The following is a 21,957-nucleotide window of genomic DNA, read 5'->3' as shown; positions in this document are numbered from 1 at the left end:
CCTAGGAGAGGTGCTCCAGCCCCCTGATCATTTTGGTTGCCCTCCTCTGGACCCGCTCCATCAGGTCCATGTCCTTTCTATATTGAGGGCTCCAGACCTGCACACAGTACTCCAGGTGAGGTCTCACCAGAGCAGAGTAAAGTGGCAGAATCACCTTCTAAGGTGATTCAAAGGTATTTTCAAATACCTTTGAAAAATCTTGTGGGTTTAGTGTCACTCTTTACTGAGCTGGGGACTCTGCAAGTACTCTGCAGGTCTGGGGCTGAATTCAGAGGAAGCTGTACTGCTGGAGTTCTTACTCAGTGGAAACTGATCTCACATTTGAGGAAATGGTGCTTTCCATCACACACCGATTAGAAGGAGATTTGCAAGCCTTAATATATTCATGTGAGTAAGTCCTTTGAAAACAATGGACCTGCACTTAGGAGCATGGTTTGTTTGAAATACAGAACTTGCAGAATTATGCTTCCGCTGTGTAAAATGTTTGCTGTGGAGTTGTCTGTGTAGGAATGACTTAAACGGCATTTGCGATGTCAAACTAGGCACACTGGAAAGTGTCACTGGCTGTTCTCTGCCCTATTTATGGGCTGTTTGTGATCATTTGGGGAACCGCGTGTCCAAAACGCTGTATTTTGCAGGATAGCCTTCTAAATAGTGCAGCAAAGGGTCAGAAGACGACTCTGTGTGTGTGCTTCAGTCTTGTTCTTTGTCACTGATGTGGTTATTAATATGCATCACGGTGTTCTCCTGGTTTTATCTATTTATGCACTTTCTAGCACAAACCGTTCTGCCCCAGCTCTGGAGTAGGTGCTCTTTTCTGTCTGCCCTAAATACCTGTCAGTGCTTTGTGCCGTTGCTGCATTGATTCATGACCCTCATTCCAAATGTCTGTGCTCATAAAAATGATGAATATCTTGCCTGGATGTGACTTGAACAAAATTGTATTATGCACAATGAGGATCAGTCTGAACTAATCTTCACCGCACACAGAGCCAGCTGAACAAACCCAGAACCCAGCTTTCTTCCCACAGAACCTATGTGTAAGGGCAGGGTCACGTAGGTCCTCTGGGGCTACCTTTGAGGTAGGAGCAGTACAGCTGCAAGATCCTGTTCCAGCTGGGAAAGAGAGGGCCGCATACTGATCCCTGCATGCAGTGTTACTGGGACCAGTTGCAGGAAACAATACAGCTTGCTGCAAGGTAAGGTATTAGAGTCTGGCATTAAAACAAGTAGATTTTCCTAATTTAATCTGTTTTTACTTTTTTGGGTTTTTTTTTTTTTTTTTTTCGCGTGTGTTTGGACCTAAACCTTATTTAGTACCTGGGACACTTGCAGCACTTTGGGGTGAGTAAAATCCAGCCTGACAGCTTGTGACGCCCAATACAGGAGAGTCTGGTGCCATTCATGAGCCTGCTGTAGTTACCTCCTGTGCTAATTGCGTAATTCAAATAGTCTAATCTAGGAAGAAGTACCTCTGCAAAGACCCAGCAGACCTGTCCTTTTAAACACTGCTTTCTGTTCCTTAAACTAGATTTTCAAGAAAGGATGGTATCTCCAAGCATTAACTCCTTCATATATTTTGCTTTAACCAACTTCCAGATACCTTCCTTGTGACGACTGTCACCTTTTTTTGTGAGACTTGAGCTCCCGATTTGTCACTTACTTACAGTAGCACTTGGGCATAAAGTTGGGGACTCTGGCTCATCTGAAACACGGGGGGTTTTGTCAAATGTAATTTTGGGAATCTCTTTTCTTTTGCCTTTTCAGCCCAGCTTGACCCGTGAAAGCTGATGATATTTTTGCTTGCTCTTACTTTGTGCAAGCCAACAGGAAAACTGCGCTCTTTCAGAAATTACCAGTGTGAAAGTACGTTTTGATTATTTTCTCCTTCTGTTGCCTTCTCTCTTCATTACCAACTTAGGAACTGACAGCGAGCATTTAAAGATGTTTATATCAGAGATTATGGTATGCTAAAAGATGTCTGTTCCAGAATTACCCAGCAACGTGGGCACTTCTGTTCCTCTTTGACCTCAGTTAAAATACCAAACTTATATCTGACTAGTTGTAAATGCTCCTGCTTTTGAGATCCATCGATAAACCTTTAGAGTGCTTCTAACTTGTATCTGTTGTTGGGATTTTTTTTTATTTTTTTTTGTCTATGCCCTTGAGTAAGGTTTGGAGAAAATAGAGGGAAAATATCGCCTCTTTCCTGGTATTTGAGCACCAGGGTGGCAGCAAGCCGAGACAGGACTTCGGTATCGCAAGCACTTGTCCAGCAGAAACTCTTAACTGCTCCTACCGTGGGTGAAGAGGCTACAGAACAGCTGCCGGAGCAGGAACTGCTGGGTTTCACTGGTGTGGGTTGATTCCTGCCATTTCGAACTCTCTCGTCCCTCCCCCGTTGCTCCTTTTTATACTATATTTACTTTTTCTCACTGAAGAGAGACATTTCAATACTTGATTCTATTTTTATTTCAGCTTTCTAGAAAATTAAGTCCTTTAACAAAAGTCACAGTAAACGGCAGTATCTCACAGTGATTTGTCACATTTTCTTGTTGGGATTCCTGAGACCTGGGGACAGCTCTGACCGCAGCTGCTCAGTGCTGTGGGAAGCCCAGGAAGGCTTTGCTTTCAGTTGCCATTTTGGCTTTTTAAAGTAACATGCGAAAGATGGCCATGCCAGAGGCTCTGCGGCACCCGGGTGGCACATGCCGGAGGCAAACCTGCACTCAAGAAGAAAACCAGGAACGAACCACCAGCTTGACAGGTGAGTCCCTGCTACTTTCCCCATCTGCCAGACCTCCACACTGCAGGGATCAGAGGAGGAGACTTTCCACCACGCAAATTCCTTGTGGCCAAATTCGATTTGGGAATGTTGGCATCCAGAACTGACACAGAAAGAGAGGGCATGAATCTGATCCCCCAGCTGTGATAACAGGCAGCCTGTGGCAGCCGTAAGCTCTTGTGCTTAGTGGCATCCCACTTCCTTTTCCTATGCCCTCAGCTTTGTGCACTTGGGGTGACAAGATCCAGCCGCTGCCTTGGAGTCCCCCACAGCTGCGTAAGAACAGCGCTCAGGTGAGTGGTCCTTACGACACTGGCAAAACACTAAATTTGACCTGGCTGGAGCTTCAGGACAAGCTGTAAACAGCGAAGTTTTCTTGCTACCAGTTAAATTCTTGTTTACTGTCCATAAACTCTTATTGGCTTTTAAAAAGAATCTGTGTAATCTTTAAGTATGACAGTATATTTGGGCTCCGTTTATAGTATAAATCAGAAAGGCTGTGGTCTTTTTCTTCTGGCTTGTTTGCTTTTTATACCATAAAAGCAACAAGGTGTTTAAGTTCTGGCTGGCTCATTTTCAACAGAAGAGTGAGGTTTTGGTATCTGGAAACATAATGAAAATGGAATTGCTAAGTTTCCTATGGAAATAACATGTATATCCCTTTTCATCCCTTTTCATCTACTCACTGCGGTTATAGCTCAGACAAGATTTGGTTGAGTGTCAAGCAATTTAGAGTGAAACCGAGATAATTCAATTACAAGATCCATTATTCCTGATAGCAGTGGCATTATGGTATACTCTGCGAGTGAGTCACGCAAGGCCCGATTCTTCCATCAGTCTGTAGAACAGTCCCTTCTGAGCTATTAAGTTTTCCAGAGTATCAAATTCAGCTATCCGACCATTGTCCAAGACTAAAATCCTGTGAAAATTAAAACAGAAGTGTAAGCTTGGGGATATACCAGCAGCTGTAATAAACTTAGTTATTTATTTCTACTTATTTCTAAAGCAGGTGTCAGTACTTGCTTGTTATTCAAGCTTTTCAGCAGCTTTTCAGCTGGGAAACAGCTGTGGGATAGAAATAGGTTTCTGATGAGTGACTATTAAAGTACTGAGTTTGTGGGAGGAGAGTTTTTGGCAACTGAGACTGGAGCAAGATTTGTGAAATGTGTTTTAGCTTCATGATTTTCAGATGAAGCAAAGAGCAGTAGCCATGGTTTTACTGTCAGTGATGAAAAAGGGGTATGACACAGCATCATGTGAGAATAAATGGACTTCGTTTAATCTATTGGTGCCTAGCTGATGTAAGATAGCTCCTACAATCTCTAAAGCAAAGTTTTGAGGGTTAAACAAGAAAATAACAGAAATGCAATTGCTGCTCACTAACACTGGTTTGTCTAGTGCACACAGGTTGCCTGTGCCTGCCTTCCTCCTTGGGAAAGTGGCTGAAGATATTACCTGTCGCAGTCCATGATGGTGTTTATCCGGTGAGCTATTGTCAACACCGTGCTGTCTTTGAAGTGAGCCCTCAGGGTGGACTGAATCTGAAGATCAGTTTCTAAATCTACTGCTGCTGTGGCCTCATCTAGAATGAGGATTTTGGCTTTCCGAAGCAGTGCTCTGGCCAGACAAACCAGCTGTTTCTGACCAGTGCTGCAAGTAAGAAGAGGGGTGGGTAAACTGAGAGCAGTAGTCACTTTTCCCTGGGGTCACAATATGTGATTAATTTGAAAATAGTAACAAAAAGGTGATTGTTCAGGGTCAGGGAAAGGGTGATTAGGGCCGGTGGCACCTGCAGGTAACAGCATGAAACAACAGCATGCAACAAAAAGGCAATGAAGGGAGTGTATTGCTATAGCACACGGAAGACCTGCACTTGGAATAGGATTCCAGTGTGTAAAACACTACAGAAACATAAGCCACCACAATGATTAAGTCTCAAAGGTCTTCCACTTGGTGTCTTATGATCTGATTTCATGCTGCTAAACAAGACAATAATGCAGCAATTTGCTGTCTGGATTCTGGATACCTTTTTTTATTTTTTTTTAAATTAATTATACTCCTTGTCCCACTGGTTGTATGTTCTCCTGGCCCATGGGCTGGCACTGCCCTGCCACTGCCTTTCTGCAGATAAGGTACCTTAGGTTTTCCCCTTGGTCAGTGCACTTATATTCCAACTGATCTGGCAAATCTGCAACAAAGTTCTTGAGCTGAGTCAGTTCCAAAGCTGTCCAGATGTCTGCATCAGTGCATCGGTTTAATGGGTCGAGATTCATTCTTAAAGAGCCAGAAAACAAAACTGGATCCTGAGCACAGAGACAGTACAAACAACTCCTGAAATGAATTATATAAACGAGCTCTCTGGTTTTCCCTGCTGGGTGCAAATCTGTGGCTAATGTCACATTGCATGGGAGACCAGCATGGCAGAGAGGTTATTTCCTACTTTGAAATTTCTGAATGTCTCTCCTCTCACAGAATCTTTATACACCCTGCCTAGGTGTTAAGGCTTACAACACTGCTGGAGCATTTTGGAAATTAATTTCGTACCTGGGGAATGACAGTTATCTTGGTTCTGAGGTCATGGAGACCTAGTTGAACAATATCTACTCCATCAATTAGGATCGCTCCTTCTGCAGCTTCCACTAATCGCAGCAATCCCGCAGCAAGAGTAGATTTCCCAGCTCCTGTTCTTCCAGTTATGCCGATCTGTAAAGTGCAATGGGAAGCTTTTGGTTTTGATGTTGATTATTTTCAACAGTTGGACAGACCTGTCATGTAATTGCTCTTGGCCTTTTGAAGAGAGACAGCTTTGCATGGATCATATCTTCAGGGCTGTTCAAGATTCATAGTCTAGCAATACATTCTTAAAGGGGTATAATTTGTAATGTTTTGTATGAAAAGGAATCTTGAAAGCCTTTGATGGGAAGAATAACTACAAGACTTGGCAGCAGGACAGGACCTTGATGTGGCACTAGATTTAAAAAGTGAAATTCCTTTGCTGTAACTGCTAACCTTCTGTGAAATGGAATTTCCCTCAGAAGAATGTCTAGTGTATGCAGCAATTCTGGAAACACTTCCTTGTACTAGAAGAGGCATGCAGGGTGATAGAAGGGCTCCTACCTTACTGCAGCTTTCACGCTTGCAAGTGACTGTACCTTGGTGTAGGGCAGGGACTGCGTGTCCCAGATCCGATCACTGCAAAGCACAGTTCACACCTCATGGCTCTTCTGAAACAAATGGCTCTTCTTACCTTCTCTTGCCCATTAATGGTTAGACTGATACGCTTCAGTGCTAACTCCAAATTTGGCCTGTATCGCAAACTATAGTTTCTAAATTCAATTCTTCCTTCAGTGGGCCAAACTTGATCTTGAAGTTTGCCATTCAGAGTCCAGGGTGCCTAAACACATGAAAACAAACAGTTACATATAAAGCTGATTTTAAATTACCAAATCAAGTGGCCGTACTGAAACGGGAAGCTTATGAAGACATCTGTGCCAAATTTCCCCAATCTATTTACTGTTTCCAAAAGAGAAAAGGGACTTTAACTTTCATATTGCAAATGTTGACTTTTTACTTTATGCAAAGATGCCAATTGTCGTATCTGAAAATGGAGATAAACATTTGTTGCATGTCAGAGTTCTGACATTATGTGGTTCAATTAAAAAAGATTTATATGCCCCTGTAAACAGAACTGTGAAAGTCTCCTTTAGTAGCACCTCAGGGCAGCATATGGAGAAACAATTTCAATGATTACAGAACAAAAATGATTGCACTAGAGACTTTTAGTGGCTAAAAGGCTATCTAGCAGCCATCAGTTATCAGAGTTGCATCTGAACTCACACAATAAATACATACTCCAAATATGGGCAGAAAATATGGCTCATTCCATGAGTGTTACCAAGTAAAGCTATTTTAATGGCAATCTAATGCTTAACTGTCTTAAGGAAATAATGATGATCAGAGGTTATAAAACAAGTCTAGTCAGTTGGATAAAAACCAAACACTGCAGTTCTTTACAGAAAACATAACTGGCCTTTTAGAAGGGAAAAACTGGTGGTGGGGGGGTTGTCCAGGTGGAACAGAACAGTTACTTGTTCAGTTTGCAGAGATGTTCCCCTCTGCTAGTAAGGTCAGTTAGATTAAGTTGGTTAGATACCTCCTTAGGAGCCTTCAAGTATTCTCTCACTCTCTCCACAGAAACAATGTTGTTCTCTATCTCCGTCCAGGAGCGCACCATCCAGTTCAGAACACCAGTTATCTAGCAGAAAGAAACAAGTATTATGGCAGATAAAATAAGTCTTGACCCATGCTTGCGAGGTACCTGGTACTTTGTCTTAATGTTTATTTATAAAGACCTCCTCATCAGCTAATTACTTGAGAAATCATCCCTTAAAAGGCTAAGAAATAACCATGGATCCTTGTGAAAGTGTTTGTAAAGCTGTGTTTAAAGAGCCTAGCCAGCTCCCCCCATAGCTTCTCAGCAAGTTTACAGAGAATGAAATGCTACTGACTTGGATGCTAGAAAATAGTGTAGCTGTTTCTCAGGCTATTGTGTAACTAGTCTGCAAGTAGATACTGAAGACCTTGCTTCAGTTGCTCACAGCATGCTGTGATTAAATATGAGTTCAGAGGCAGGAGGGAAAAGATGGCTGGTGCATGTGTTTGAGGTTCACTCTCTAAGGGGCCATGTGCTCCAGATGCTCTGAGTTTCAGCAGTGACAGCAGGGTTTGGTAGGAGAAGGCATCTAGAAAGCCACAGAAATAGGTCATGATTCCTAAGAAATTAAAATGGTAGCAGAAATTAAAATGCAAGTTGCTTTTGATAAAAGGCAAGCATGATATTACTTCAACACTGAGTTACCTGAAGAGCGTATGAAACAGAGAAGCCAACAGTTCCTGGACTAAGATGTGTTCTGGCCATTGCTGCAAATAGTGCTGCAAACAACACGAGGCCATTGCCTAGAAACTCCAGGTTTGTAGCAAGCCACCTGCAAGAGGAGGAGAGTACAGGGCTGTTGCTGCGTGATCTCTTCCTTTCTCCCAACAGAATCTGTGATTACTTTGCAAAATACTTGTGGAGCTGCCGGGATACAGAATGCTCGACAGAGCTCTTGTCACGCCCTGGCCATGAATGGCTCCAGTCTGTCTGAACTGGTTCGCTTGCGGTCTGTGTTAGGATTTTCTCCAAGGCCTGTTGGATGAGAGCAGCCAGCACACAGTGTCTTGGATGAGCTGGTCTAACATCTCTCACTCCTTCTGGTACTCCTCACTTGTTTCACGATGGCTCTGTTGTCTGATGGGTTCTGTGTGTACCACAGGCCTCAAAAACTCTGTCACGTGAGGATGGGCCTCACCAGGCATGTACTACAGCTTTCTGCATTTTGGACACCGTGATACCTCTAGCAGTGTGTCAGCATGTGTGCGTGCCCCGCCACCCAACAGAGATGGGGCCACATTGGTTGTGTGAGGGGCACGTTGCCAGAGAGGGGCACAGCGTGAGTGATAATGAAAGAGGCTACCCCCCTCCCAAAACACTGCACCACTGGCTCATCTTTTATGTACTTCCACCCAAGCCCCAAGAGTAGTTATCTCCACTCACCAAGGCTGTGAAAAAAAATTTATCTTTTTTTTTTTATACTGCAGATTTGTACCTGTCAGCAACTGCTCCAGGGAAGCATATTCGCTGATTCTCATCCACTAGAAAGTTGTTCTTCAAAATAAACCTCTCCTGGTCCTTGTAAGCACGGATCACAGTGCTCCCCTGGAAAGTTTCTGAGATGTGGGAGTAGATGGGTGACCTGCTGGCAGCCTCTCTGCGTCTCAGCTGGCAGGAGGTGATGACGTAGAAGTGCTGGTACAAAGGGAAATGGAAGGGGAAGTGATTAGAAGGTTTATGCATCTGGGGAGGTGCTTCACAGAAAATTTGGGAAGGCCTCAACAAGCGTAATGGTACGTACTATCCTAGTGTTATAAAACCTAATGTGCAGGTAGGAGATGCCCTTAAAAGGTGAGGTAGTGTTTCTGCCTGTGCTGTCCTATCTTCATTAAGAATAATCCTGTGGTTAGTTAATGCAAAGCAGCCAGGGTACTCTCAACTTGCAAAACCTCTAAACTCACACCTACTTTCTCCTGTAGACTGGCCTTTTGCTTGATGGAGAACAGAGGTATTACTTGCACCCTTACTTGCCCTGCCCTCACGTTAAGTCCTAGCTGGCAAAGCATTTGAGGTTTCAGAGCCCAACAAGGAGAGGTGCATGGCATACATGGATATATTAAAAAGCAGTCTAGGAATTCTGGAGGAAAGAAAAAATGCCTTTGGCCTTAATGCAATTGCATTTACACTAAGAGAGACAAGATAGCTCCAGATCCAATCTGGACATCAGAAAAGCACAAGCCTCTTTGTGAGGTCTCTGGGATGCTGTGCAAGGCTGAGGTGATGTGGGAAGAACACATTACTCTTGTTCAGATGCAATTTGAGATGATGAAACTAGTTTCTGCATGTCTCTGTTCCCGAGAAATGCAAGGAGGCTTTCTGCAGGGGCACAGCCCTGTTGCTTCAGCCTCTCCTGCCTGTGTATCTCTCTGAGCTCCTACCTGGATTGCAGCATAAAGAACAGTCAAGGGCACTATGGCCATTGCTGCCCTTGGTGTAGCCACTATTATCACAAGGTAGATCTCCAGCAAGTTGAACAAGAATCCCAGTAAGGACTTCAGCTTGTCAGGGATGACAGAATCAATAGCATCCATTTCTCTGGAGAAGCGGTTCAGCAAGCTTCCAATGGGTGTTTGCTCAAAGAAGACCATTGGGGATCTAGCAACATTCCTCAGCAACTGCAGAAACAGCTTGTGCGATGCTAACACGCCACCTAGAAGGACTGCTGCTGTGGAGACAAATCTGCCAAGGGCTGTAATACAAAAAATAATAATTATTACTAGGTCTGAATAAACTCCCCTTGGAGTTCTCCTTTGTGAGATCATGATTTTCACTTAGTACTGTGAATGCTATACTAGCGAAAGGAGCTGACTTTCTCTCTGAAGTGGTAGCAATTATGCAAAGCCTCAGAGCTGCAGGGTAAATTACCCTTTATGCAGGGCAGTTACAGAGGGGTGGAAGACCTTCTAAGCAAGCTTGATGGTGGCCATGGATTAAGCAACATAAATGCACAAAACAAATTCTTTATTCTACACAAAATGAGCTTGACTGGATCAAAGTCTTAGGTTTCCTGCCTACAGATTCACCGTTGGCACAGAAGGGTTCCCATGCCCTTCAACTTGTTCAAAGCTTTCTCAATCTTTTGTCACTAGGGCTGAGATTTTTCTAGATTTGATTTCTGTCCTAAAACAAGTTAACTTTTTTTTTTTTAATTTAAAGACTGACCTGAAGAATTGTAGCCATTTTTAAAGAGAAAGATTAAAAAAATGTAGAATTCCATGTGTTCCTCTTTCTCTTTCTCTCTCTTTACACTCAAAAGACCAAAACCAAGGTTTAACTCAGCATAGAGTCACCGCTTGCACTTTGAAATGATTAATTTATATTGGAGGAACGGAAAGGGATAAGAGGAAGAAAGATACACAGAAGATGTTGAATTCAAGGGGCAGGATACAAAAATAAGGATGTTGTAGTTCTTCCATTGCTGAATGTATTTTAGAGGCTCAGGTCATTTAGTACCACCAGGAAATACAGAGGAACTATTCATCATGGTCTTCTGAAGGGCACAGAAAACCACTTCTAGCACACCATGAAGTGGAATTTCAGGCAGCAACACTGGAAATATTGTTCGGATCTCTCAGAAATCCTCTCTGTGCGTCAGAGCCTGTAGTTTTAGGTCTTGTGCCAAACCTTTAGGGCTGGTGCCAAAAGCCCAGGAGGCTAAAAGCCCATGGGTATGCACTTGCTTATATTCTGAGACAACTTCCTGGATATGGGAAAGGGAGATAGAAATACAGAGAAGAATTAGGTGAGCAAGTTAAACGAACCTTGAATGACTCCTAGTGCACCAAAGACTGCAACTCTCAGCTCCGTGTGCTGTTGTGTCCCATTGTGAACAGGGTCATCTGTCCAAATGCTGAGCCAGTAACCACGAGAAAAGGACACAGCTTGCTGACACATGAACAACAGAATGATGTATACACACAGTGGTAAGCTCATCACCTTCAGGTAGGCTGCATAAATCAAAGTATTAACCTAGAGTGACACAATTGGGGAAAAATATAGGAGGAGAGGTTGGGAGGATCAAGCTTGTTAGCAAGGAAAAGCAGCTTTGCAACAAGGAATGATTTATTATGGTATATGTACTTGGTTATATGTTGTGGGTCATAGAAAACATCTTAATTCTTTTCTTGTTTTCCTCATGGATGAATAATGAAGCCATGCTTAAATAAATCCAAGGTGTTAATGAGCAATTATTATCAACTGATGAATGTTATTGCAATAGGCTCATGTTACTGCTGAAATGCATGTAAGGTTTTCCTTATGCTGGTCAGTGGTTTTCATTTGTTCTTGGTGTGAGTGAGAATGTGCTTTCTGTAATATACCTGCATTATTCCTACTTTGGAACCAGTGCTTAGATCAGAGCATCCAGGGAGATACAGTTTGCATTGAAGGTGCTATGTAAAATAATGAGTTGAGTTGCACTGGTTTAACTTAGGTGGTGAGCTGACCTGTCTGCCATGAGTAGGTCAGCAATGAACCCATGGTGTGTGTCTTTGCCTTTATAGGAAGCTGCTGTGCTTACCCTGCCATGCTGAGTTTTCTCTCCCTTGGTTAATCTTCCTTTGGTGGCTGGAGCAGTGGGACAGTCTTGGCTTACAGGAATGGTTTCCCTTTCCATAGCAGAAGATTTGACTGAACTGTCACTTCAGAAAGAAAACAAAAATCCTTTCAATTTTTAGCCAAGGTAATAAGTATTTTAAAGTTGGATCTCCTTATCCATCCACCCCTATATTCATGCTTATTTTAGGGCTGCAGTTTTCGGCGTCTTCCAGAGTGACCCAAATCATTGTGCATATTTATCACAGGGACTGGGCTCTGTCAAGCTATTGACAGAGGCTTCAGGCATTCACTGGCTGTGGCTGGTTTGAAGTGAGTCGGACCTTACAGCCCCACTGGGAAGTGAACAGCAAGCAAATGTATCAACATGCTTTGTAAGTGAGCTCTGGAATAAATTCTGGCTCCCTGTGAAATATGGAGAAAATGTCGGTCAACCTCCACATTCAAAAGCAGTTTCTTACCTATTCTTGAGTTTTTCTTGTTTGCTAGTACTATGAATTTACAGATCAATCCCAAACCTGTATAATATCCAGTAAGTATGGGCTTTTGGAGCAAGTTCTTCAGTGCCTGAGACAGCATTGAGCTTACCTAGAGAGCTTCCCCTGTGATGGACCATTTCTAGAGGTGATGGTGCATCTCGCGTCTCCTGTAGCTGTGAAATAAATGCATTTCTTTTCTAAATGTTTTAGAATCCTATTTTGTCCTGTATAACTTTTGAGAGACTGGTAATAGGGAAGAAAAATTCATTACAAAGAATTGTTTCTAAGGGCAGAAATATCTAGAAATATCAAGGTGAGGCTTGAAGAACAGTATATATAGTGAGTAATTCTGCTTACTCCATGACTGTTGTCTACTAAGATGAAACTGTTTATTCAAGAACCAATTTTGAGGTGATGGGTCAGCTAATTTGACAGACATATTTTTCCCCACACAAAGTGACAGCTTACTGTGATTGGATCTTGGCTTTAAATGTCCATAATAAAACAAATATAAGACTGGCTTTTCCAGTTTTATTCTCTTTTCCCTCTTCCCGTGATCAGTAGCTGACCCCCTCGCCCCCAGTTCTTTAATGTTAAGCATAATATTAAGGAAACAATTGACTGATAGACCTAGGAAAAATGATTTTAATTCATTTGGGTTACCTGGAAAACCAGTGCCTGCCTTCTCTTCTGCAGTAATGTGTGAATGAAGAAATTCTGCAAAGGCCCCATTTCTCTGCAGAAGTTCTTGGTAGGAACCTATTTCTGAGATAGTTCCATCCACCAGAAAAACAATGTTGTCCACTTGAGGCAAAATGTTGATTGTGTGAGTCACCAGCACGCGAGTCTGCTTGAATGAACAGGAAACAGTTAAAATTGTTCAGGTGTTTCCCTGCTCATTCGAACTGCTGCAGTCAGCTGTCTTCTGAAGAAAGACGTACTCAGTGTGAGCTATGATTTTTACTAACTTGGAGATATTTTTGTTATTTATCCCTATCACTTCTGACTGTCTCTTTGATGAAGTTTATCTTTGCAGCACAGCTTTCTGCCTGTTCTGAAAGTGCAGAACTTGGGAGTGGAGGGGTGATCAACTATAAACTTGCTGTAGAAGTAAGGCTGGAACTAGGCATGTGGTTTGCATGAGGATAAAGACAGTCTTTCAGGAGAACCTAAACTTTTCAGTCTTCCTCCTAAGTCAGATTCGCTGCAGGACTTCCATGTGCTGTGTGGACTGCAGAGGTGACCCATTCCACTCCCAGTGTTGTTAATAGTAGCACACCTGCTGCCACTAGCAAAAAAGAATTCAGGAGTCTTGGATAAAGGGAGTAACCCAACTTACTGGAAACATTTCAGGGGCCCCGGTAATTAGATACATTTTGTAATCTTTTACAGTTCAGAAATTACAACACACCTTGTCCTTCAGTAAGCCATTGGGTCCCAGAACATGTTCAAAAATGTGCTGTCCAACATGGGCATCAACAGCCGAGAGGGGGTCATCTAGTAGGTAAATCGAAGCCTTCTGGTACACGGCACGAGCAAGGTTCACTCTTTGCTTCTGCCCTCCAGATATATTTATTCCCTGTAAAAAAGTATTGACACTGTTTATTGCAACTGTTGGTTCTATTTTACACTGAAGTTTTATGACTTCCTTATTTTTAAATCACTGCATATCTCTCTCCTCTCCCTCCCTCCAAATAGGGCTCCTGAGTTGGAGGCAGATGCTCTTGGGCAACTCCACTCTCCTGCAAAGAGGACCCAAGAATGACCTGGATTTGTTGATTTTTGTCTTGAGCGACTCTCATATCTCTGGTTAGGTTAACTGTCAGGAGGTGGGCTTCAGGCCCCATTAAATCATGGCCCAACTTCTCAGAAATTACTGTGCACCTGCCCCCTGCAAGTTTAGTCCTTTTGTAGGTGTTTTTAAGCAGGACGCCCAAAGTTGTAGCTGCTCATGGAAAAGCTGGCCAAAATATAAACCTAAGCCAGTACCTTCTCTCCTATTTCACTCTTCTGCCCTGCAGGGAAGCACTCCAAATCAGGTTGCAGTGCACAAGCATGTATCACTCTATTGAACCATGTTTCATCCATCTCTTTCCCAAAGAGAATATTATCTTCCACTGAAGCATTTTGTATCCAGGCTTGCTGGGGGACATAAGCTGCAGTGCCCTATAAAAATGGAAGTAGAAGAATGTTAACAATCTTATTCATAAGCTCAACTTGACACTGTAGGAACCCATCTTTGAAGAAAAACTCTCCTAATTAGCTTTACAGAAATCTGGAATAATCATCACCATTAACAGGTCTCAGAGGGCTTTGCAAAGTGTGAGTCTGCAGTCTTATTACCTTATAGAGGAGGAAACAAGTGCAAGTACATGCCGCGATTTACCAGAATGGCACTTCAGCTCACTGTCAGAGTGGGAAATGTAACTGGATCTTTGAAGTCCTGTTCTGGTTCCCATTCCCAAGGGCCAGGCTCATCTGAGAGGTCTTAAGCACCTTCAGATAATTAAATGCAGGCTCCTACCTACAGCCTTTGTTAAAATTCAGCAGTAAATGGGTCTTCATCAAGTATGTGATGCCTTAGTTAATACCTTACTGTTCCTGAAGACAGCCTAATTAGAAGCAAACACTCAGGGGAAAATATACCTTCATGGTCATGCAGCCATCCGTCTTCTCCAGCTCACCGAGTAATGCTGACAGCAATGAGGACTTTCCAGCACCCACCTGGCCAACTACAGCAAGCAAGGAGCCTTGGGGCACAGTAAGATCTATTCTAGAGAGAAAAGGTAATCTCTTATCACCTTTTAGATACACTTTCTGAAAAGAAAATGACGAAAATTCTTGCTACTGTTTTGTAGCAATAAAAATATACCAACTAACCCCCCTAACTTCATATTTGAGGCCTCAGTTACACAGGGTTATTCTTCCTGTCATGCTGACTTTTTGCAGCAGAACAGGAGTCATCCCTTCAAAGACACCTGTAACCAGAAAGTCTTCATCCACATCTCCATTTGAGTTTCAAACCCAGATCCAAGACTCAGGTCCCCACTCTTGGAGACAGGCTATCCCAAAGCATTGGATATAGAACATTCTTGAACATCAGAACTTTTCAACACTGTTTCTTCTCTAAAGTCGCAATGCCTTTTTGAAATAGGCAAGTAGTGATGTTTTATATAATATCTGCATACCATCAACTCTACTTTTTTGACTTAAATTACTGTAATTTCATATTTGGACAAGAAAATTGTGTAAAGAAAGCAGTCTCCGTATATTAAGGCAACATCCAGATACAGGCATCTTCCCATTTATATGCTCCCAGGCATAAAAGCAAGATTACATTTTGTCTGACTTTATAATTTTCAGAATTCAACGTTAAATATGAAGCAAACTCAGAAGCCTCTAAATATTCCACACTGGTTTCACTTGGGCCTTGAGGAATTACTTCATTCAGCATCCACCCTGATCTACAGAACTGAGATGACTAAGGGTAAGTCTGTACCTTCTAAGACAGGAGGTTTCTTTGCTCCAGCAAAAAGTCCCATTTCTTATGGTGATACTTGCCTGTACTAAAATATAAGAAGAAATAAAACACTTGTAAATTCAAACGTAGGTACAGAAACATTCCTGTTTATTTGACTTTATGTGTCAGTGTGTATTTATATTACATAAAATGAACCTTAAGTATAGAAAGAAGGGGTTAATTACCAGATTAGATTTCATCTTTAGAAATAAATAGGCCTGAGAGAGAAAGTGACACAGAGGGGCAAACAAGGGTGCCTACAATAGTCAAGAGAGAAAAGAGTGGAAGCTGAACAATGGAAGCTACTCCTCTTACAAGATGACAGTGCTAACATAGAAGCTCACCACAGTCAGAAGTGATTCTGCTTGAGCTCTCAGGATTCAGTTCTTCCAGATTCAGAAAAGTCGCTAAGCGGTTTAAAGAAACTTTGGCCTGAAATGAAGAAGCACACAAAAGAATAATTTGGAACAGAAAAGGAGCTACAACCCAAAGTGAAGACTCATCTTGAAGACCCGCTTAGCCTGTTGACTAGGTGCTTAGATTGACAAATGCAGTTCTTCCTCATGTTAACTGCCTTTATTTCCACTTTACTTAGCAAAAACCCCATATTCTTCCCTGTGTTTTTGCTTCTGTTCACGCAGTGAAATTAGTGGTTTTTTCTCCAGTTCATCCTCCAACCTTACCAATGATTGCTTCTGTACGTGAGGAGTTGTGGCAGTCTTCTTAGGGTGCAAGAAGGAAATGCAATTTCCCAATTTCTTACTGGACAAGGACTTGCTTTTCTCTCTGGCCTGGGCTAACCGGGTTTCTGCTGATCTCCCATGGAGATTTTGCTCCATCTATTCAGATTTCTGTGGTTAAAAACAGAACTGGAAGCACCTCTGAGATCTAATGGTCCTTGTGATTGGCCTCAAAAGACTTAAGAATTGTTCTTGGTGACTGTTTTGTCAATGTATAGAGCCTTTCTGAAAACAAAACTACAAAGTACCTTTAGCTGCAAGTCTTTGCACTTCACTATTTCACAATAGCAATTAAATAGCTAGCCCTGATGTTCAAAGCCCTAAGAAATCCCTACATTTACCTGTTCGTGGTGATATGTAAAAAATCACCTATGGCCAAAGAAAAAGGAACATAGCCTGCAATTAACCTGGACAGCAGCATTTATGGAGAATGGCAGGAAGGAGTGTGCAGTGTTGAGAATACTGATCAGTGTTAAAGATACAAAGGCCTTCTGAGCATCCAGGACGTGTGTGGTATCCACCAGGGTGTAGACAGCAAACATGACAAATGCAATCTGAAAGGGAGCAAAGGAAAAGCAAACCATTTGCATCAGACAGGGAAGAGAATGGTTCAAGGGTGACAGGCCCCTTCCCAAAGACCCTAGAACCCATTTAGTTAAATCCAGACTATCATCACCCACATACATGGTACCGTCTTGCAAATGTCAGAGGCAAAGGTCTTGCATGTTGGTGATAAAACCAAGTCTGATCATTTTATGCTTGCTCTGCTTTAAGGAAGTTTTGTTGTTGCAACCACAGCAAGGTGAAAGCACAGCCATTTTCCATAGAAAACACATATGGCTGAGCTGCAACAGCAAGTGCAAAAGTGGCTGCCAAGACTGTGCCATGAACTCTGCCCAGCTGGAGGTCTCCAGGTGGTTCTTGCAAAGCAGGCTCAGTCTGCCTGGAGCACGTTGCCAGACCTGACGACTTGTCCATGGAACTGTTAGGACAGTGTAAATGTCTGTGTGGCTGATTCCACTGGGGCTCAGAAACTCCTGTGAGACCACCAACTCCTCCACGCAGAGTTTATCTTTAGCTGTCCCACAGGAAAAAATCTGTCCAGACGGGAGTACAAAGAGAAACAGAAGTAATAGCATGTTTTATGTAGGAAGGTGAACCACTCACCAGGAAAGTTGATGAATGGAAAGAAGCCAGAGATGCTGAGAAGAGAATCTGAGATTTTTTTAGGGCCTGAAGTTCTTGCTTCCGGATATCAAGCACTTTCTCCATGAAGGTTTTCTCCCAGCCATACAGTTTGATTACTTTAATGTCGCTGAGAATGGCATTGGTGAGTTTGGCCCGCTCATCTTTATGTTTCATTTGTATCTCCTGTAATAAATGTTTGACTTTCATCATTTAATAGGTTGAATGTTTAACAGTGCAATTATTCTGAAAAACTCCTTATTCCTGCCTATGAATTCTGAATAAATTTCCCTGCAGTTGAGCTGTGTATACTGTTTTGCTTATGAATCTTCCAGGCTAGGAAATATTTTGCTTTTCATCTTCAGAGCTTTATTTTTACTGGCAATACATAAAAAACACAGAAAAGGTGGGCAAACAAGGCAAAAGACTGAACATGCAAGAGCTTACTCTAAACTTCAAGAAGCTTTTCAGGCTTCGAATCCTCCTATGTTCCTTCAGACAGTCACGGTCAGCATGAATAATAAATATTAAGCTATCACTTTATGTCAAATGTTAGTGATATACTTCAGTCCATTTTTTACATTTTTTTTAGTACATTTTTCAGTACAGTTTTTCTTTTTTTTTTTCCTTCCCATCATGCCTGATGTAATCATCAGTAGCTTTGGGTTCCATGTGATCCTTTTCTGGAAGAGCACGGCAGCCCTTAACTTGGATTTAAAAGTAGTATCCTAGCATTATTCATCAGTAAACCACTTCATTTTTATGAAGCAAAATGTACCTGAAACTGACTCCTCTTCTTGGTGATCACAAAATTCAGAGGCAAAAGAAAAAGGAATACAGCAATTGAAGCCAAGGCAGATGGCCCAAGAAGCTGCCAGGAGAGAAAAGGAAAGAGGAAGATTACTAGAAATGACTGTTTTCCATTCCCCCCCTCTCACCTTCCCTCTTATTTGAACTTATGCCTAACATCCCTAATGGCTAAGGCTTTACTCTAATCTTGCCTTTGCCTTTCCTGGGAATTGTGCTCCCTAAGTACTGTGGATTGTTAGCTCTCCAGGCCGGGGAACTCCTGTCATCATGCTCTGCTGAATTTATTTGCTTCCCTAAAAAGGAACTACATTAGCGCTGAAAGTGATCCAGAAGCATGCTGACTATTCAAGTCATTTCTGTTCCTGCCCATCTGTTCGTGGACGCGTTAAGGAGGACATCTTGTGGCTGGCATAAGCAAGTGACCCGAAACAAATCCAGGTTTTGTTTTAAAAAACAAACCCAAACTGTCAACAAACTAAACAACTCAGCTTGTCTGAAGCTACATCAACTCATGAGATGAAATGGTAGCACCATACTGTGCCATGTACTCTTCGGACAGCTCTTGGCTACCAGGGTTCATAATGACTTGAGTATCAAAACAGAGACCTTGTTTCTCATGGTTTAGTTACATCTCTCTACAGGTGGCTTACGTTGGCTAGAGAGGTGAGTGCTGCTATATACAGAGAGATAGAAGTATTCTCTATGCAAATGGTCACTGAACACTAGCAAACAAAGTGTTAATTATGCTCCAACTACATGCAACCATGTTCAGCTTGTCAACATCGATAGAAAAGTGACGATGATTTTTCAAAAGTCTATACTATCACTATAAGGTCATACTATCCTGCCAGGCACAAGGCATAGTCCATTCTGGTTAGCAAAAGAAGGTCTCAAAGGCCTCTGGAAAGCTCCTGGGAATCGCCTGTCTCTATAGTGCTCATACTTCCATTTGATGTGCTGCCAAAAACAGGGACTAAGAAATAGGGCTTTATCCTGCTGAGAAAATAGCATATAGTGAATTAAGGGAAAAAAAGGATATTTTATATTATCATCTTGTATTTCTAATTCAGGTTTTTCTCTCTCCTTTCTAAACTCCTTGATACCTACGAAATTCAGTGTATCCAATACTTTTCCTGAGTATCATATAACTTCACACTGTTTCACTGAGCTTGTGGTAATCAGGCTTCAGGATGAAGTATGTCAACTTGCTGTTTCTGACCATTCTCCTTTATGGTCCGTAACTATGCTGAGGAGCTTAAAGTGGACTCTCAGCCTGCACCGGGCCACCACATTTTGGTTGAAAAAAAGAGGTGACACAAGAAAATCTGAGGCAGAACCATATTCACAGTCTTTTTCCTACAAGAGACCGAATGCTGAATATACAGGTGAGAAGATGAAATGAAGGATCAGGTAAAGATTCTATACCAATAAAAATATCTTCTAAAAAGAAAAGTGAATCCACAATGCTTCAGAGCTAAGAAAAATATGGCAATTTCAGGTTATTCAGACCAGCAAAGCTCTAAGCCGAATTTTGAAAACCGTTTTCCTTTGATACCTAGAATAAGAAGGGATTGATAGGGACTGTTATCATATTTTACCTGCCACAAGAAGACAAAGCAGATGATAATCCGAATAGGAGCAAGCCAGGTCCCATTGAAATAGATAATCAGATCCATTAGCTTTTGGACATCGACAGATACCAGATTAACAATTTCACCTACTGTTGCTGCTTTCCTTGATGCATTGGACATAACTAGGATCTAGACAAGGGTAGAGAAGAAAGGAAAGATGTTGTCAAACAGCTTTGGTCCAAAAACCTAACAATTTTCTTTTCCTTATACAGAAAGAAAAAAAAAAAAAACAGATGGAGAAAAATGTCAAATCCTAGGTACTGAAAACGCGTTATTGCCTGGGATATGTGACTTCACTTTAAGATGAAGAATGTACTCTTTTTTCCAACCATAATCTACAGCATAAGAAAGTTTATGTTGCTTTTTCCTCTTTCCTTTTCTTGGCTTTCCCTTCAGAGGCAAGAGCTGAAAACCAAATAGTAAAATACCTCCCACATGCTGTTCAGAGATGAATATAGCCCAGAATTACATCCCAAAAGTAGTTTCTAATAACATCTCCCCAATATTGTTAAAAACAAATGTCAAAACTACTAATGTAGCAGTAGAAGAAGATGAGGCTGAGTAGGATGCTCCAGGCTCACCTTCCTGTACACAAGCCCTGTTACTGCAGTTTTCAGTCTCAACCCCAGAACAAGACACATGTACATATATCGTTGTTCAAACAGAGTCTGGAGACAAGCCAAAAGGAACATAGCAAAGGCATAGAAATAGCCATGCCAGCCAGGTGCTTCTTGATCTTCAATGAACTCCAGGAAAAGGCTACAAGACAAGAGCAAAATGTTGATGAATCCATGTAGAACTGACGAAATATCTGACACACAAAAATGCAGAAATACCACGGTTTGTTTCTGTATTCTTTCTGGCTGACATTTATTGGTAAAATAGCAGAAGAATTGGAAAAACTCCTAAGTATCCTATGTCTTATAATATCCTGATTTCTGACGTTTGACCATTCTTGGTTCTGAAGCACTCTCTGATCTCAGGATCTTCTCAGTGGAGACCTCATTTTCAGTGTTAAGGATGGCTCCTGAATTTCATGAATTTTTCATAAATATGCAAATTGGGAGCCATAATCTAAGGAAGTCATTGACATTTCCACAACTTCTCTTAATCTTAATGACTAAGAAGTGATTTTTGCCCTTGAAAATATACTGTAATGCAAGTTTGTGTTGTACCAGTACAATCTACAAAGCATTATGTCAACTAAAGTTATTTAAGATGTGTAGGATGCACAGCTGTGCTTTATAATTAGTCAGGCAACACGGAGTCTTAAGACTACGGCAAGTGGTTGACAGCCTGTGTAAACGATGTGATATGTAGAACCATCAAATAACTCACTCCTGTTCTAGTCAAGTAAAAAGGCTTAGTAAAAGTGAAAAGTAAAAAGCTTAATGCAGCCTGTCCTTTCCACTGTTGGAATACAGCAGTGGAGAAAGTGTGCACAGCTTTCAACAGTGGTTTGTTGTTTTTTTTTCCCCAGTGAGTTGACTGTGGGCTTAGCACACATGATAATCCATCTCTTTTCACTAACAATAGGAGATTTCAAAAGATAAGTGTTTGCGTGTCCACCTCTGTGGGTGCTGGCCTACGCATCTCTGTGTGAGGTCATGCACAGACCAATCTTGTACATGTGACAGAAATACATTACTAATACGCACATACCTCAGTAACTTTGGGATGGAAAACAAGAAGACATCACAGATAACTAAGCAGACAGTGCTGAGAAGGAAATAGGTTCCAAACATGCTCCAAAATGCTTTCAGTAAGGGCCCGCTTGGACTGTGCTCTGATTGCAGTAGAACCTCTGTCTCTTCAGCTTCTGCTATGCCAGTTTCACTCTTCTGACCCTTTTTAAATGTAGCAGACTCCATTTTTCTAAAGAAAGAAAGAATGAGAAAGCTAGCCACAACTGGAAAAAGCCTGGGGATCTGGTGTTTTCAAAAAATTATTAAAAATCTCACACTGGGTCTGATGTCATGTCCAGTATAAATGCTCATCAAAAAACTCTCTCAAAAAACCTTATAGTTCTGTGCTTCCAGG

At 41.9% G+C, this 21,957-nt stretch overlaps 1 protein-coding gene across 1 annotated transcript; it reads right to left on the bottom strand.

The window, feature by feature from the left end:
* Positions 1-2,458: 2,458 nt before the first annotated feature.
* On the bottom strand, positions 2,459-21,662 carry ABCC6 (ATP binding cassette subfamily C member 6). The gene is made up of 25 exons (XM_074158222.1): positions 21,580-21,662; positions 20,499-20,676; positions 19,885-20,046; positions 18,255-18,347; positions 17,924-17,968; positions 17,459-17,662; positions 16,699-16,845; positions 15,896-15,983; positions 15,531-15,597; positions 14,678-14,804; positions 14,021-14,197; positions 13,443-13,610; positions 12,695-12,878; positions 12,141-12,204; positions 11,518-11,638; positions 10,760-10,967; positions 9,377-9,687; positions 8,434-8,633; positions 7,644-7,770; positions 6,939-7,040; positions 6,033-6,179; positions 5,330-5,488; positions 4,922-5,088; positions 4,241-4,435; positions 2,459-3,704 (listed from the first exon to the last, which is right to left on the bottom strand). Exons 1-25 carry the CDS (start codon positions 21,660-21,662, stop codon positions 3,596-3,598), a joined length of 3,633 nt encoding a protein of 1,210 aa, XP_074014323.1. The 3' UTR covers positions 2,459-3,595.
* Positions 21,663-21,957: the final 295 nt, after the last annotated feature.

The sequence above is a fragment of the Numenius arquata genome, chromosome 14 (genome assembly GCF_964106895.1).
Source record: "Numenius arquata chromosome 14, bNumArq3.hap1.1, whole genome shotgun sequence".
Lineage (NCBI taxonomy): Eukaryota > Metazoa > Chordata > Aves > Charadriiformes > Scolopacidae > Numenius > Numenius arquata.
The sequence above is the reverse complement of the archived record's forward strand: the minus strand, read 5'-3'. Positions and strand labels throughout refer to the sequence as shown.